Genomic DNA, 18,365 nt, shown 5'->3' on the forward strand with positions numbered 1-18,365 from the left:
CTCTGTCTTTGTGCAGCTGCACAAAGACTATTAGTAAAAAGACAGTGGGTATTGAACAGATTCAGCATAATCTGGTAAGCCTGTAGCTAGATGATCTTGACTAGTGAATGCATCTTTTCTACTATCTTTGAAAAAACTGCTCATTGATACCAGTGCCAGGATTCCCAGTGGTTAAATTATTAACTCTGTCATACTACTGTAGGAAGTTTTATTGGACTGGTTTTCATGAGTTCATACTACTAATCGTGTCTCTGACCAGCTCTTGTATTTATTCACTAGATAACTAGAGTTAGAAAGCGTGACCTGTGGAGGTTTGTTAACAGTCCAGCTAATGCAGACATTGCTATTCTTCAGTGAACTCTCCTTGCTCTTTTTTCATGCTCACCAGATTGAGAGTTTCAAGAAGAGTCAGCAAAACCTGAGCAACAAAAAACTCTGTCTAGGCAATGTCTGAAGTAGCTGTATCCTACTAATGCGGGTCCCAATCTCCTTTTGCAGCAACTGTAAACAACTACGGAGGTGTGGTGCTAATGTACCTTGGATTACATTTGCATGTCCAATATTAGCATTATCAATATAAAGACACATTTAAGTCTAAAAAAAATGGTCACTGTAGAATTTCTAAAGCTTTCCCATTACTATAAATGAACAATATGGGCAGCAGCTATCACTGCAAGCACCACTTGTACTTTCATCTTCAGAAATGTCTATATGGAAGTTGTAGATGTTTAGAGATGCACTTCCTTAAAAAAACTCATGGTTACAAAACAGTAGCTATTACATTACAATGAGAAACCCCCATGTGCTGCTTACTTCTATTTATGCATTTTTATTTCAATAAAAAGCACTATGCTTTTTTTTTTTGCCAACCTATTTAAGTTTCAGTTAGCCGTAAGGAGAAGGGGGAGGGAATCTCCTTATGATTTAACACTTACTCCCATACTATTCAATTTTAGCCCCTTGGAAACTTTAAAAACTTTCAGTGTATCACAGGTTGCTAGATCAATGTGCTCTACTACTAACGGTTGCAATTGCAAGTCACTGTGCTACACTGCCCTTACTACCCTCGTACAAAACATTCAGTTAAAAAACAACCTGAAGTTACTAGTTTCCCTTAGTTTCCCTTAATAATTAACTAATTATTAAGGAGGAGGCAGTGTTTACTTCATCCTCTCTGGACTATCTGTCAAACTTAAAAAAAATTACTACTGATCTGGTTATCTCTAATTTGCATCTGGGACAGCACTGCTGCTTGCTCTTTATCCTTAGTCTGTCTGCAAAAGAACTGCTAGAGAACACAACATACACAAAATGCTACTTCTGTCAGAGGATCTGGAGTTCTTACTTTTGCTACCACGCACTAATACTCATGGTGGTATATATTGCAGACTTAGACTTTTCCCCATCTCTGCCAAAGCTGAAAATTACTGGATCTCAGCACGGCTTTTGCCTAAATTAGCAACTGCAGGTAGACTGTGTTCATCAAACTATTGAAATCTAGATACCTTCCCGGCCTTACATACAATCAGAACAATACAGTAAAGGGCCAAGAGTGTATACTGATACCATGATTTGAGATAATGAGCTGTCTTCACTGAAGTCTTCCAACTGCAGTATACATTTTTATAGATGTAACTGCTGTAATAGCAGCAAGTTAGAAAAGCATAATAGGATCTTGTATTGCAGAGGTTTGGTAGAAAGCCTTGTCTAGAAATAGTATTTGGATTTCCAGCTCCTCAAACATGAGGCTTTTAATGATTTTCCACTTTAATTGAGTTGGCAATGTCAGAAGTTAGTTTAGTAGCATATGAAATACCTTCCAGACCCCATGTGACACCTTACTCTATATGAACTGCAACAAAGCTTTTTTGCTTAAACTGAAACCTAGTTAGCCCAACCCTTGTATCTCATGTTCCCACCATCAAGTACTTCTCCCCATAATGAGATTTCATTTAAAAAAAAAAAGTGAAGTTAGCCATATGAACAAGAAGAGTCAGACTCTTAGAAATTGTACAACCCAGCACTCATATGTAGACAAGCATTGCTTACATTTTAGGACAAAACCAAGTTATGTTTAATGAAAGCACAATGTAACATTGAAATCCCCTTAACAGAGGTAGAAAGCCAGTGTTTTAATCTAATCCATTCAGATCTGAAATACTGATACCAGATATTGATTTATTGCTATTAGTGATAATGAAATTTGAGAGCTTATAATGTCAGCAAGGTAGCATGAATACAATTGTGATCTCCAATATTCATAGAGTAAAACATGTCCACATCTGTAGTAAGACAATAGCAGATTCTACCAAGAATCTACCGGTTCTTGTAAACATTGTACTTGTGCAGATTTTTTTTTCATACTTTAATTTCTAAAGTCATGAAAGGCAAGGTTAGTAGCAGAAAACACATCCAGTTTCACATTCGGCAATATGAGAACCCTGCTCTTCAAGGACAACCAAAAACCTAGCAGCACATTTTCAAACATTATTACAAGTTTTTCTGAATTACCCACCCTTCAAAATCCCTTCCCTGCTAAAACCAAACAACAACAATAACAAAAATCTGACACCAAAAATAAAGTGCAGTACCCAGAAAAATAAGTGTCAAGAAAATAGCCATGTTTGTTTCTTTGAAAAAAAAAAAAAAAGAAAAAAGAAAAAAGAGAAAACAGAGTACTTGGCCTCAGTCTTAAGAGTACTATACTGTGTCCATCATTTTGGATTCTTCTTCATCTCTTTGTATCACAGAGGTTAAGCTGCAGGCATCTGTCTTTACGGAACCTTGTAGATCACCTGTATTCTGCAACAGATGAAAAACTGACAGCTTAAGTCGGAGAGGGAGGAGAGGGAGGAGAGGGAGGAGAGGGAGGAGAGGGAGGAGAGGGAGGAGAGGGAGGAGAGGGAGGAGAGGGAGGAGAGGGAGGAGAGGGAGGAGAGGGAGGAGAGGGAGGAGAGGGAGGAGAGGTATTTTAGCTTAAGCAGGACTCTTCATGTTGTCTATCTTAAGATGACAAGAAACTGCTACAGTAAGGAAATAAGCTCTGAAAAAAAAAATCAACCAGTATTATTTCACTGTGTCAAGAATTCTTGAAATTTGCTGGCATAGCTTGTATTTGGTCTTAGTATTTCTAGCAATTGACTGCACTTAAAACTCAGCTGTTGCATCTTGCTTGAGAGGTACTTATTTCAAGTAGTTTCAATTCTGTGCCCTTCCCCAATACCTAATTTTTATAGTCTTTCATGTTGCTTCTTCATTCCAGAATGTGGCCATCACTAGTACTGTAACAAAATACTTAAGTACCCTCAATTTGTTTTTATCGTAACAAGAGACTTTCCTTAGGCTTGACTCACCTGAATGATCCCATGAATAGGATTAGTCCTTTTACACTGAAAGCTCATTTCACTGCTTGTGGTAAAAGCTGTGAATACAATTCTAGCATCTGATCAGTTTTATGATGCAGTGTTTACTTTAAGCATGCAGATGTAAGGGCGCTGAACATGCTTTTGACCTTATGCTGATACTTGCTGAATTTCAGCAAGTAAAAAGAAAGCCCATATATGCCTTGCATATTGCTAATACTGCACGTTATATCCTGAGCTCTAGCAGTTCTGGAAATAGTCCTCTTCATATTTCAGAAAGGCACAGCTTCTCAAGGCAGGATCTAATCCTACTTCAGTTAAATTAATTTATAGAAATAAATGAACCTACCTGTGAAAAAGATGTCAGCTCTCCTACAAGACCAGGATTGACACTGAGATCATGTAGTAACATAGTTTGAAAGCCATGTGATTGTGAACAGATTCTCACTCTTGTCTTGAATGCCTCAAGTTCATTTTTAAAAGCCTCAAAATAGCCTTCTCCTGTCTGCAAAGAGATAAATGAAATATTTGCACTTCAGTCTTCCCACATTTCTCCTGCATAGCTCTGGATTGCTCTATTTCAGTAACAAGAAAGGGACACTATTTTGGCCCTCACTGTGAACTGCATATGAAATGGATAGTTGTGACAATACATAGGTACGCTGTGAAAACACAGGTGTAATCAGCCAAAAATCAGTCCTTAAAATGGTCTATGTTTACTGCGGTTATTACTTGTCTGTAACACCCCTGTTGTCCTGCTGCTGTACCTTGCTTTCTCTCTGGGATAAGCAAAATCCACTAAACCTTCATTTTCAGAATTATAAGTACATCAAAATATTCGGTCTAGAAAAGAATTGCTAACAAAGCACTTTCTGTTCAGCCTAAGTCAGTCAATGAAATATTTAGCTTCTGATATGTTAGCAAGAAACCTTCCCTCGTACAGCATCAAGAGTTTCTCCCATCATTACCAAAGTTGACTTACTTTGGCTTTTTGGAAAAAGAGACGAAAACAGCCTCTTGGATCCACATTGCAGCTTCTGGCAATTTCTATAATAAACTGCATTACAACTGCTTGGTGTGCTACTTGCTCCATCAGAGCTCTTTTCTGGCAGGGGAAGAAAAAAGTTAAAGTTATTATTTAAAGATATTTCCTGTGATTATATTTCTAAAACCCAGCAAAATATCCTTTTGTTCTAGTTTCTAAATAGATGAGAAATGATGCTCACAGAAGCAAGGGGACGGATAATTAGCTGTGACTAGACACATATGTGACAGTGCACTGTAGAGTTTCTCTTCAACAGAGTAGAGAGTGGGTGGGTAAAACAGTTAAACAGCTGATCAAGTTGGTCAGCTTTTCTATAGTGCAAGTGGGAAACTGTATGCTTTCAAAGGATTTAAACATTTTCATACCTGTTCAGCTTCTAGATGAAAACACCACAACATGAGATATCTAGATGTTTCTTCACATACAAGGTATGGGTGATCAGACAAAAATCTTTGACTATCATCCCATCTGCTCAGCATACCTAATAAGAGAAACATAGTTAAGACATTCTAAATTGATAAATTACTTAATGCTGCAAGGAAGTCACTTGCATTAATTCCCCAGTGTATACAACACCTTTGCAATTCACTAACCTCAGAATGACACCATGCAGCTAAATTTGGGGGGTTTACTTATACATCTGTCCAACGCTGAAACAGCATTACCAGAAGGTATAATCAGACTTTGAAGATACGAAAAGTAGATTTTTAACAGTCACCATTTCCTGTATTTTAATGCATCTCTAGCATTGTTGATAAGTTATTTTTAATCAGTTCTCATACAGGCTAACAAAGTGGTATAGGTATCTTATTAGTTACATCAAGTAGTTTAAAGATTTTATGGACAGCGATTTACATTTGGTGATTCTGACAAACACAAATCCTCTAAATGTTTGCAAATAAGAATGCAAAGAAAAGAACATGTAATCTGTCAAAAATGAAAGTGCTTGTACCACAATTTGCCAGGTTTTTAGGAAATTTGAATTTCATTACAGGAACAGCTTGATCTCAAAGAGCAAAGCCACATTAGTCTTGGAAAGTTAACTAAAAGATTGAATTGTGATAGCATGAAACTACCTTCATGTGAAGAGCTGAGTTTAAAAATCAGAACTCAATACTCAGAGCACTTCTTAAAATTGTCCTTCATGTATCACTGACAGTCAAGTCATTACTGGCAACAGGTACCAGATGTACAGCTTTACCCGTCTATCAGCGTATAATTATAACTGGGCTAAAGATAATTCAGTGGTAATGACCTAAGCTAATCTTAATTCTAGCAAACAAATGCCTAAAGAGAAGGCAATTGTTAATATTTCTTCTGGCTGTTTCAAGAGAGCTATTCCAACTAAGTTCTTTATTGCTTGGAAGTCAGAGCAGGATCCAGAAACAGGACTCATGCAATATGGCTAGTGAAGTCCACACTACTAGTCAGCAGCTAGCACCGAACAAGAGACTTAAAAGAACATTAATGTACTGTCACTTTTTACAATGGACTTACATATTTTGAATTAAAGTAACAACGTGGCTTTGAATTTAGGAGGTAAGAAAAGGATTGATGACATTCTGTAATAAGGTTGTTTCTGTAACAGCTTAATCTGAATTCAGACAATAAAGTAATTTTGCCCAACTTTTAGCTAGGAAGCCTGCAAGAAAGCCCCTTTCTTTCTGCTGAAATGCACAGCAGGGGAGACCTCTCCTGATTCTGCTACCATTACACTTAGTAGTTAAGGTATTTGAGAGAACCTGTGCCTATCACTGCTATTTGCATACTCTCGACAGTGTGGTGCCTCAACTTGCTACATGCAAGGCTTGCTAAGGCTACCAGGGCTAGAAACCCTTTAAGACAGTCTAAGATCCTTAAAAGCCAAATAGCTTAGTAAAAACTTAGTTTGTACAGAGAATTGAATTTTTCCAACTCAGTCCTGGTTTTGATTGTTCTGGAATTCCAAATATGGCTATACTATACCACAGGCTGAAACCAACCTGTAACTAAGAATGGAAAGCACTTCAGAGAACCATCAAAATTTCAGATTACTTTACAAGATCAGCTTTGTGCTTAATTTGGTTCAACAATTCTAACAGTGCTAAAGTGACACCTAGTGGATAATTAAATATAATTTTAAGAAAAGCACAATTCCATGCACAGATACTCTCAGTGGGTGTTTACAGACATTTCCCTTTAATCAGTCATTACACTTCTGGCTTAATACCCACCAGAAAAACGTTTATTAAAAGGAGATAGCTGTGGACAATCCCAGATGCTTTTATACACACAACTTATATTTCCATGAATGTCCCTGCTTCTTCCCCACTAAGAGCAGAAAAAGTTGCTAGAACTTTAGTTTTCAGGGCTTAAGGTCATTTAAGTACTAGCTTTTATATTTTATTTTTAATTTAAGTTCTTATTGGTCACAGGAACTAACAAGCTTCTACAGTTTACACCTTACTGTGCTTTGAGATTATTGTCTGTCCTGATAAAATAAAGCTGAACAGTCTGTTAGCCAGGTCTTTCATTTGTTAGCATTCATTCTGTACAATAAGGAGCAAACCTACACAAATTCTGTAGAAGTTTGAACCGCAAAATGTTGGAAAAAGCACACTCACCAAAGTGTCTAATCTTTTGTTCGTGTTTCTGCATAAGTGGTTCAGACGCATCTTCATCTTCTATTTCTTTTCTTTTTTGATTAATAAAACTCTGAGGAAAAGAAAAATTGTACTGTCACAGAAACTCCAGACATACCTTTTTGTGATATATAGGAATATTATATTTTAATATGTTACTTTTTAAAAGGCTATATTCTAATTTTAGACTCATGTCATATACTTGAGAAGGTTTTGTTTTAAGAAGTGCATTACCAAATAGTAGAGTTTAGAAGTCTCATTATAGTCTACTGACCTAAGAACTCTCAGAAACTTCTGTCCTCAGGTAGGAACTTACTGATTTATCAACAATGAGAATCACGTATGTTGCAGCCTGTGTGAAGCTACATCAGTGAAACTATGAGATGTGCTAGCTGTTCAAATTAAATTGTAAAATCAAAGCTGAGATTCTACCATAAAAAAAGTTTGTTCTGAATAATCTGTATTACAGTAATTATTATTAGAGGCAAATGAACAGTTTCACATTTTAAGAATTTTGCATAGAGAAGCACGCTCTTCAATTGAAGAAACTATTGTTCAGCCCATTTGGCAACACTTGCAGTACATAGAATCTTAGAGTGGTTTGCATTGGAAGGGACATTTAAAAGATCATCTAGTTCCACCCCCCACTGCCATGGGCTGGGACACCCTCCACTAGATCATGTTGCTCAAAGCCCCATCCAGTCTGGCCTATATTGCTTCCAGGGAGGGGGCAGCCACAACTTCTCTGGGCAACCTGTTCCAGTGTTTCACCACCCTCATCATAAAAAATTTCTTCCTTATATCCAAACTAAACCTACCCTCTTGCAGTTAAAAACCATTGCCCCTTGTCCTATCACTACAGGCTGTGATAAAAAGAAAAAAATATCTCTCCTTAAGCATTGAAAGGCCACAATAAGGTCAATAAGGGCTCCCCAGCCCCTTCCCCTCTCCAGGCTGAATGAGCCCAACTCTCTCAGCCTGTCTTCACAGCAGAGGTACTCAGCCCTCTGATCATTTTTGGGGCCCTCCTCTGGACTCGCTCCAACAGCTCCATGTCTTTCTCTTCCACAGGGACCCCAGAGCTGGATGCAGTACTCCAGGTGGGGTCTCACGAAAGCAGAGTAGAGGGGCAGAATCACCTCCCTCGACCTGCTGGTCATGCCTCCTTTTGATGTGGCCCAGGACATGGTTGGCTTTCTGGGCTGCAAGTGTGCATCAACGGTTCATTTCTAATACCTAGATGACCCATGCAAACTCTGACCCACACTTCTGGCAGAGAAGCGTCATCCAGATTTGTAGTACGAGTACAGCACATTCCCTTTCATGAGGTAAAGCAAGAAAAAAACCTGTTAACAGATACTGTGGTTTTGTGCTGTACTGGACACAGAAGACACTCAAGACTAGTAACAAGCAGAACTAAAAAAAAGAGGCTAACACTTCTTTTCGTGCACACTGATATGAGTCATACCTTATTAAAAACCTCCTTACTAACAGGATCTGTGTTCCATAGATTCTGTCTTTCCCTCTGGTTTAGTGCTTCTTCTTTTCTTCTCCACTCTTCCTCTCTCCATCTCAACTCTGCAGCTTCAGTCTTTGCTTGAGCAAATTCCTGATCGCAGGATTCTGAATTATGCAGCGCTAAGCTACCAAGTTTTTGCTGGGCTTCTGCTAGGTTCCACGTGCATTCTACAGAGTGTTTCACGAACTCTCTTTCTTTTTGGCAGGCTAATTCGATCCCTTGGCTGTATGTCTGTACGGAAAATCAGACATGCTATTTATGAGGGAAAAATTGAGAGTTTACAGTTTGTATAGAAGCAGACAGGCCTAAATCCAAAAGATAATGCACCTGGAAGGCACCTTAGATATGCAGCGTTATACTCACAGTGGTGATGAAGCATGGTATTGTACAGCCAGATGTTTTTTTAGAAAGAGATGGCTAATTAAAGCTGTCTTAACTTTGTTAAGTGCATTTGTAAAATCATGGATCATGTACTGCTATAAGTAATAGTCTCCAGACTGTAAAAATACTTTTGGCACAGCTGAAACCCCTCTGGCTATCTTTGGGCTGCAATGCTAGCAACAGTTAAAAGTAAGAATACTCTGAATATATACTTCTGAGAAGGAAGTATCAGTTTTGTGATGTCAGATCACAACAGTAAAGTAACTGCTGCTGCCTGCATTCCAATATGGATTAGTACCCAACAGATGGCCAACACCTTCCCTTGAATGGACAGTGAAAGTAGAATTTAAGTTATGAAGTGGCTGTGGTCCAGCACTAGCACATGCTCCTTTTGGTCAAATCTATTGAGGAGGTCACCATTCATATCTAGGAGAGAAAAGCGACCTCTTCGGCAGCAACATTTATATTACTTCCATGTACGCACTGGGAATTCACACTCAGTAACATAAAAAATTATCCTCCAAAACATATGCCATGCCTTCCTACCAAGAATGGAGAAAAACCATTCATATGCACTAGTTCCTCAGCCTTCCAGTGCCACATTACAAAATTTGTAGTGCTGGTAACCTCTGCCAGAGGGACATGAAGGACAACACAAGCTGTGGAAGATTATTTGAAGGAAACTTTAATGCAGGTACATCAACGATCTTGTACCAACTTTGTTTGCAAATTGCAGCATTTTAAATTTTTTTTTATGACAAGATGAAAATATCACTGTTTGGAAAACTAATGTAATGGCAGCTTATTTCAAGAACACACAGAAATCCTGACAACGTATTTACAAAAGGCCGACTTGCCCTATCCAACAGAGAAACACACCGCCTATGTATCTGCTTTTTAGACATAATGATGCTGGGATAACTTCAGCCCAGCTCCTTCCACATCACTTGTCAAACGTGGAACTGTTACTCACGGGTGCTGGCAGACACCAGACTCTCCCCCGCGGCGACAGCGCATCTGCCCCTCCTGGCGTGCTGCGGGGCGGCGGAGCGGCCCCGGAGGCGAGCGGACACTTCCGCGCACCCCAGACCCGACACGCACCGAGCTCCGTGATGACCCACGTCCCACCGCTGTCCCCTCCGCGCGGCGGGGTCAGGCTGCGGCCGCGGGGCAGCCGAGACGCCCCCAGCATCGACTCGCTCCGCTCCGCTCCGCGCCGGCCGGGACGGGGGAAGCTGCGCCACCGGGGGCGGGAAGCGGCGCGAGGCGCCGGGCGGCAAGGGGTAGGGAGCACGGATGTACCTGCACTTCCGACAGGTGCTGAGGAGAGGCGGGAGCCAGCCCCCGCTCCTCGTCCTCCTCCGACGGAGGGCCGCCGTCCCGGGAGCGCGGGAGCCACAGCGCCATCCCCGCCGCCGATCGCCGTCCCCAGCCGCCCGCGGCTCTCACACACCTCACCGGAAGTGAGGCAGCTCACCACTTCCGGCAATCTAAGTGGACCGCCGCGCTCCCGCCCCCGGCGTCGTGGGGCGGGGCCTGCGCCAGCCGCGCAGGACGGGGGGCGGGGCGGCCCGTCCCGGGAGGTGCCCGTGCCCCTGCCCCTGCCCCTGCCCCTGTCCCTGCCCCGCGGGAAAACCGCCGCCGCAGCCCCCCGCGAGGCCTGGCTGCCGGTAGCGCGCGGTGGCCAGCGGTTATGGCGCCGAGGCGCTCCCGCGTGTCCCTGCTCCGAGTACCGTGTGTCGGGCCTCTTCCGCGCCGGCGGACGTCCGGGCACCTCCCTGGAGGCTGCTGCAGGACGCTGACAAATTATACGTGTGTATATATATATATATGTATAAAAATATATATAAATATATACATGATATACATACTTTTAAAAAAACACCACGCGCCCGCGGGTGCGTGCGCAGGAGCCGGCGCGCGCCCGGGTCTGCCAGGCGTTGCCGTGAAAGGCGCCGCCGGGCGCGCGGCCACCGAGAACGCCGCCACCCGAGGGGGCGGGGCGGGGCCGCGCGCCGCGACCGTTGGGGGCGCCACGGTTGCCGTGGCAACACTGGCCGGGTCGGGCCGGGCAGTCGTCCAGCCTAGTGCCGCCGCCGCCCGCGCGGGCCCACCGGCCCAGGTGCCGCTACCGGTGGTCGTCGAGCTGCAAGTCGACGCGGTGAGGCTGCGGCAGACCCGGGTGTCCGGGGCGGCAGGAAGGGATGGAGGGAGGGAGGGAGGGAGTACCGGCGGGTCGCCACAGACAGCCGGTGCGGGAGGGCGGCGGGGGGCGCGGTAAGGTAGAAACTTCTCATCGCGGTTATTCTGGGACTCTGAGGCGCCGCACAACAAAGCTACACATTCATGAACAGATGTGCACCTGTATATACATTCTGTGTATGTGTATGCATATACTGTGTGTGAATATTTGTGTACGTCCATCAGTGAATGCACCTTCAGTTCCAAGAGCTCCTGGGGAGCTGTCTGGTTTTAATAGCTTGGTTCTCATCTGGGAATGGAAGTTAACATAAAATGAGGCCATACCTTTGCAGTGATAATACCACTGTGAAAATTAGAACGTGCCCTTGTTTTAGCCGTAGTTTCTCATCTGTGGGCTCTTCCTCTGAACAGAAGGCACTGACTAGTTCTTTGGGGTTGCAGGTGTAAAGTCTGCTAGAAAAATTGTTAGGTCAGATTAAATGTGGAGGTTTTCTTGCAGTGAGACATTTATTTAATGAAGGGGACTACTGCTGTTGTGCAAATGGATAATGCTAATATGTTCATAGAATCATAGAATATCCCGAGTTGGAAGGGACCCATAAGGATCATTGAGTCCAACTCCTGGCTCCACACAGGACCAGCCGAATCAGAGCACATGACCAAGAGCGTTGTGCAGACACTTCTTGAACTCAGTCAAGCTCGGTGCTGTGACCACTTCCCTGGGGAGCCTGTTCCAGTGCCTGACCACCATCTCAGTGAAGAACCTTTTCCTGGTATCCAACCTAAACCTCCCCTGTTTCAGCTTCATTCTGTTCCCTCGGGTTCTATCACTGGTCACCAGAGGGAGGAGATCAGCACCTGCCCCTTCGCTCCCCCTCGTGAGGAAGCTGCAGGCCGCGATGAGGTCTCCCTTTAGTCTCCTCTTCTCTAGGCTGAACAACCTAAGGGACTTCAGCCTCTCCTCATACATCTTCCCCTCTAGACCCTTCACCATCTTTGTTGCCCTCCTTTGGATACTCTCCAATAGTTTGATGTCCTTTTTGGCATCCAAAACTGCACGCAGTACTCGAGGTGAGGCCGCACCAGTGGCAGTGTAGAGTGGGACAATCACTTCCCTAGACCAGCTAGCAATGCCGTGCTTGATGCACCCCAGGATATGGTTGGCCTTCCTGGCAGGCTGGGCACATTGTTGACTCATGTTCAACTTGCTGCTGACCAAGACCCCCAAGTCCCTTTCAGCATGGCTGGTCTCCAGCGTCTCATCATGCAATCTGTACGTATAGCCAGGGTTGCCCCTTCCCAGGTGCAGAATCCGGCACTTGCCCTTGTTAAACCTCATGCAGTTGGTGATTGCCCAGTTCTCCAGTCTTTCCAGATCTCTCTGCATGTTATGTTGCTCATAACAGGTCTTGTCATCATATGTAAGAAAAAAAAATGGTGGTTTTCACTCATTCATTTCCTTGTAGGTATCAAATGTTTCTCATGTGTAATGCTAAGGTCTATGAAATCAGTCCCTGTTATATGAGATCATAAAAAAGGAAAGTCGAAAATACAAAATGAGAGAACTCCCAATGATAGATCTTAATCTGGCACCCTTTTGATGTTGACAGTAATAAAGCCAACAGCCTGCTGAGTCCCTTCTGAGATAGAGTCCTGCAGACTTGAACTGATGCCTATGTGTAAGACTGGACTAAGGAGTCTCATGTGAACATATTTTTTTCTTTCCTAAGGTTACATGTCCTGGTGTGTTTCTGCCTGAGAAACACATTTTTTTCTCAGTGTATGCATCTTGGGTAAACACAAAGAGACAGAATGCCTTCCTCCTGTTTTCCCTCTCTTGTTTCATAAGACAATGTGCTTTGAAAAGCTGATTTTCACTTGTTAGATGCCTTGGGCTAGAAAGTCTAATGTCTCAAGCCTTGTACAAGCAGTAATTCAAGTATAATCTTATTTTTCTTTACAACCAGTAGGTTATTCTTGTTTCACATGTATTTCAACATAGTAAGATGAAGTATTAGGCCCATTCCTGGAATTTTAACATTTCTGTAAGATTTCTTGGTCAGTGATTATGAGAGGTCATCTCTCACATGGACAGTTCTTACCTAATCTCAGTAATGGCAACAGTGTATATGAGGGTAATTGAATTTATTCTGTTTCAGATGATTGTTCTGGAAGCAATATGATACCACAATTCTACTATGGCTATCATCTATCCAAGATTTTTGTCATTACAGCAGATGTGATATAAATGAAGATCCAAATAAATAATAGACAAGTGGTTTTGCTGCCATTTTGCATACCACACTAACACCTGGAACTAGAGAGAACAGGAATTTTCAGTGTGTTTTTCCTGTGCTTTACTGTATGCTCATTGGTTATGGTTCTGGGGCATAGTATTTTGTGTTTGAAAATTGTTTTTAAAAAAATGGTGTAAGACAGAAGGGCTATGTCTATTGACAAGCAAAACCATGCTGAAGCCATTGCAAACCAGGAACAGACCATGTTTAGAGGAATAGTATCTTTCTTACCTATTTCTTTCAATTTTTTCTCCATTCTTTTCCAAACCACTCTTTCTACCTGTCTATTTCTCTAAAATTCTTTGCATCTGGTTCACAAGAGGCCTTCCTTGAGGAACATGATTACTTTCCCTTTCCACCTATGGCTATTATTGACACAAGTGGAAAACTATGTAGTTAATACATCTGAAAGCTACAAAGTGTAATTTTCATTGAGGCCTTTACCCTGTCTCAAGGCAACACAGCTCTGAACACAGGACTCTTCAGTCTCTCTGCGATAAAAGCCTGTAGCCATGTTCTGACCAGAAGTGGGTAATATAACACTTATACGGAAGAGTAGTTTCTTGTACATTTCCCTAGCCACAAGAGGAGCATCAAAGTAATATCATGAAGTAGATATTGTTAAATAAGTTTGTCTTTTGTCTTACCTCACAGTAATGTGTTTCTGTGCCTATGACCTTCATTAGTAGGTGTTAAATAGCATGAAGCAACATATTTTCTTAGGGAAAACATGACTTTGCACAGCCCTCCTGAAAAAGGCTATTGCTGAAATACTGTCTGAAAACACTGATATTTAAAGAAGGATGTTGGCATATTTGAAAGAAACAAAAAAGCAAATATTGATAAAATAAGTGGGATGCAGCTGAGGACATTTCTTTAGATAGGTAGAATGTCCAGCATGAATGCCCAAGTAAAATCAGTGGTAAAGTTCCTATTTACTTCAAAAGGGTCAGTCCAAGGCATGAGAAGAGTATCTTTGAGTAAGACATGTCATTGTAATAAACCACACAAGAATAGGCAAGTGCATTTGAATTTGTTTCTTAAAAGACATTTCATAGATGATATCTTAATTATTTAAAATTTTGTAAGATATTAGGACAATCTTTACATAATACATGAAGCACACAGGAAGACTTCTTCACATGTTCTCATTTGTCGGTCATCCCTGTGGAAGATTACCCATGCTTTAAGATGCTTGCAGTTAGGACTTTTAAATTTTTTTTTTTTTTTTTTTTGTGATGTGTTCTGTAGGATTAGCCAAGAATTCAAATGTTTTCCAAACATAAATTTCCTAATTGTACTTGTGGTTCTGCTGTTTTACAGTTCATAAATTACACACACAGTACTGTAAACATGATAATTTTTCCTAGAAAGTTCTGAAGTTGATGCAGACATAGATGAATGTGCAATTTCAGCTTTAAAGTATTTTTTCCAATAGATCACATAACTTTAAGAATGTAAAGGACATCTTAAAGTACACAAACATAGATATATAGTATCAGTTAAGTTTGATTTCACTTAGGGGCAGCTTGACAAAGAATAGGGACATTATTTTGAATAGGTTCCTATGAACGTTAGATTGTTAACTGGTGTTACAATGAATTTGTCTACTTAATGTTTTCCTGAAGGTGTTTGAAAGTGCTGTAGATCCTGCTGCAGTAGCTGAAATGCTTGAAAGTAAGTATGATTTTTAAAATGCTTGTATAATTTAATATCTAAAAATGATGAAGTAGGTCCATGTGTTCATGTAGTCTGCTTGTCTGCTTGTCCTTCTACAGTACATTGTCTAGTACACATTGTTCCCCTTATACATTGCTCTGAATTGAGCCATTTGAATGTCAGCCTCTAGTACCTCCTCTTGAGCCAATTACATGATTTTTCCATTCTTAGGCCAGGCTGTGTTCTGACACCTAGGCTAACCTGACACAGGCTAACCTGACAGATCTGCTTTTTATTTTTTCCATCAGCAATTCTTTATTTTGAAGTCTGTGACAAGTCATGAATTTAATGACTAGGCAGTCTTTTAAAAGCCAAAATCTTATTTATTGTTTGTAAGGGGAGGATGGGGCAGAGGAAGAAAAAAATTGTAACAATGGTCTGTCTACATTCAGTTTCATCATCGCAAGTGCCCTTTGGACAGACTTTTTCAGTCATACCTACAGGAGCAGGTGTTGTATTAATTTAAAAGTTTTCATCCCTTAGCTTTAATTCAGTTGGCATTCATTTGTCCTTGCTGGGTCTCAGGTTTTTGTCCTTCTGGAGCAAGCCACTCCTGTAAAGTCAACAGAAGGTCATGTCAGAAGCCACTGACTGTCCTATTGTCCTATAAATCCATTACATGTAAACCACAGAGAGTTACCTTGTGATGATATTTCTTTCCTGTGTGTTTCTATTCTGATATTAATAACACTAGAATAAACATTCCATGAACCAAAGTAGAATATTGTTAATTATAATGGACTAGCTCTACATCTACCTTCTTTCTCTTCTGTCTTTTGTCCAGTCTTCCTTTGCTGTACTTCCTCCAACCCTTCTTGTATATATTTTAATTTGTTTTTCATCTTCCAGGTCATGTAATGAAGTTTGAATTAACTCAGCTCATGTCTTCAGGTAATAGGCAAGTAAATGTTTTTCCACATGCTAGTTAATTTGAGACTGGAAAGGATATTAATAGGTGTTAGTTTCATGTCATGTCCTCCAGCTTTCTCTCCCTCATAAATTTCAGGACCTCCGCCAATGCCATTTCCTTCTACTCCATCATTTCCCATATATTCTTGGGTATGCATCTGAGCAGAAAAGAAATCCCTCTTCTGACTAGATGCATTGAAAAATTTGTTAGGATCAGTCATGTTGCTTTACTTCCTTTACTCTGATTTTCTTATTTCTAATAGTCTAGTTTGCTAGACTATTCAAATAGAACACAATAATGTAGAGTTCATATTGGCAGATAGTACTGTTGGTCTTCTGCAGACTTCATATTGTGTGTTTTTATAAGATGGAAAAAAGGCAAGTGGACACTGGGTGAGAGATGAGTGCTGTTGTTAAGGTCACTAATTATGGAGCATTCTAAAACTGCAGGTAATTTGATAAAATTGGTTATTGTTTTATAATGGAAAATTCAAAATATACTTTATGTTCCCTGTGTAATAAATATTGCTTGCACGTTTTGTATTTATTTCTCAAAATGTTTTGTTTCGGATATTCATCTTTCTCTTTGTTCTTTGCTTTTTGCTTATAAGGGTTGCTGATATAATAAAGGGTTATTTATGATGTCATTCCAGGTTCAGAACCATTCAGTGATACTGGAAGGAGGAGATACAAACACTCAAATGAGAAAATCGGTTGTTATCTCTACATCAAAGCCTAAACAAGGCCCCCCAAAAAAGTGTGATCTATGTTAGTCCAGAGAGTGCTCATCTTCTCGTATGATTACTTTCATGCAAGCTTTGTGGGTATCATGCTGTCATGTAGTTAGGTGTAGTAATGCTTGTTTGTCCCCTGGGCATAGCAGATTTTCTTGTGTGTGTTAGGACAGAAAAGACTCTTCAGTGATAACTTTAAAAGGAATGAGACTGTTTTAAAAAGTGCTAAAGGATTTAATGGTCCTCTCAGCATATTCTGGCCCTGTAGAACACCTTTTCTTTATTTTGTATAGTACCTACAGTTCTTTCATGACTCAAACTTCAGGTGTGTTCCCTTTTTTTTTGGCTCTGCAAAAATATGTATCTTCAAGATTCTGTTTACTTTTTGTACAGTGGGATGTGTTGTCCTCTTTCAACTTTCTAAATTAAAAAATTATACAGAAAAACTAAGTATATTCCTCATGAGGGGAACTGGTGCCTGCCTATGTCCTTACAACATCAGAAGCCAGACCTCATTGGCAAAACTGACCGTTTGCTTTCTTTTTGTAGTGTCAAAAGGTCGCAAAAGAGTCTTTTCTGGTGATTTTAAAGCTGGGATCCATTAGCAAGACAGACCTTACAAGCAAAGATGAAACTTTGAATAGGATCAAAAGTATTGCTCTTATTACTAACTTTTTCTGAAAATTTTCTTCCTTGTGCCATTGTTTTGTCTAGAAATCACCAAATTGCAGGGTTTGTTTTCAGTCTGATTAGAAATTAACATGTGTCCTTGCCCCTGTAAAGACACAGCACCCATCCAAGTGAAGGCAGCAGCAGCTTTTATAGCATTCTATCCATTGTGGGCAGCTTAGTGTCTCATTTCAGGAAGGCAAAACCCTTGCTGTAGTTTCTAAGCTGGGTACTTGCCAGTGTACCTTGTAGCTTGCCTCCTGTGGTGGGAGCTTACGAAAAGTATCTTCTGTCTCTGGCTATGCTACCTATACAGAGCAGTGCTGACCTTCGCCATTCACTCAGAACACAGTTAATGGGGTTCTGAAGGAAGAGAAGACCCGGAGAAAAGTGTGTTATAGGGCACAAGAAGATTGTGTTACGATAACCCGGGATAGTTCATCTCCCCTATCCAAGTACGCAGAGTCCCAAGCACATCTTATCTTGTTGTCATGGTAACCTGGGATAGTTTGCTTCTTCCCATCTGAGTCTGTAGAGTCCCAAGCACATTGTATCTTGTTACAGTAACCTGGGATAGTTCACTTCTTCACATATGAATATGCAGAGTCCCAAGCATGTTTTATTTCATCGTGATAGTAACCCAGGATAGTTCACTCTCCCTCTCATCTGCACCCACCTTTGCATAGGTGCCAATGTGATGGCCAGCTGCAATCTCAGAATTCAGACACCAGCACCTGTATTACATCAGCGAGCTCACTAGTGAGCAAAACAGGATATTGCATATGTATGATAGGTTAATCAGTGCAAGTTTTATTCACCCCTGTAGTGATTTCCTTTGAGCTTCACTCACAAGCAGGGTTCCACTGCATGAGGTCCCCATTTTGACTAGCATCGGTGTACTGGGGCT

General features: G+C 41.2%; 2 protein-coding genes across 2 annotated transcripts in view; one reads left to right on the forward strand and one right to left on the reverse strand.

Annotated features, from left to right (window-relative positions):
• Nucleotides 1-1,956: 1,956 nt before the first annotated feature.
• CDC37L1 (cell division cycle 37 like 1, HSP90 cochaperone) lies at nt 1,957-10,485 on the reverse strand. The gene is made up of 7 exons (XM_075739864.1): nt 10,231-10,485; nt 8,497-8,778; nt 7,011-7,101; nt 4,773-4,888; nt 4,345-4,467; nt 3,712-3,867; nt 1,957-2,802 (listed from the first exon to the last, which is right to left on the reverse strand). The coding sequence occupies exons 1-7, from the start codon at nt 10,333-10,335 to the stop codon at nt 2,701-2,703; spliced, it is 975 nt and encodes a 324-aa protein (XP_075595979.1). The 5' UTR covers nt 10,336-10,485; the 3' UTR covers nt 1,957-2,700.
• Nucleotides 10,486-10,786: 301 nt separating this feature from the next.
• The window catches only part of SPATA6L (spermatogenesis associated 6 like), a 48,292-nt gene continuing 40,713 nt past the window's right edge, over nt 10,787-18,365 (forward strand). The window contains exons 1-3 of the mRNA XM_075740383.1: nt 10,787-11,089; nt 15,056-15,104; nt 15,996-16,037. Coding sequence (XP_075596498.1) covers nt 10,787-11,089; nt 15,056-15,104; nt 15,996-16,037 — 394 coding nt within the window. The remainder of the gene's footprint in view (nt 11,090-15,055; nt 15,105-15,995; nt 16,038-18,365) is intronic.

The sequence above is a fragment of the Balearica regulorum genome, chromosome Z (genome assembly GCF_011004875.1).
Source record: "Balearica regulorum gibbericeps isolate bBalReg1 chromosome Z, bBalReg1.pri, whole genome shotgun sequence".
Taxonomy (NCBI): Eukaryota; Metazoa; Chordata; class Aves; order Gruiformes; family Gruidae; genus Balearica; species Balearica regulorum.

Bases quoted from the DNA above. Each gene is read 5' to 3' on its own strand.
- CDC37L1 (XM_075739864.1), bottom strand. From the start codon at position 10,335: ATGGCGCTGTGGCTCCCGCGCTCCCGGGACGGCGGCCCTCCGTCGGAG. The intron at 8,779-10,230 runs GTACATCCGTGC...TTTTCCGTACAG, and splicing joins AGCACCTGTCGGAAGTGCAG to ACATACAGCCAAGGGATCGA. The intron at 3,868-4,344 runs GTAAGTCAACTT...ATCTCTTTGCAG, and splicing joins TCTTTTTCCAAAAAGCCAAA to ACAGGAGAAGGCTATTTTGA.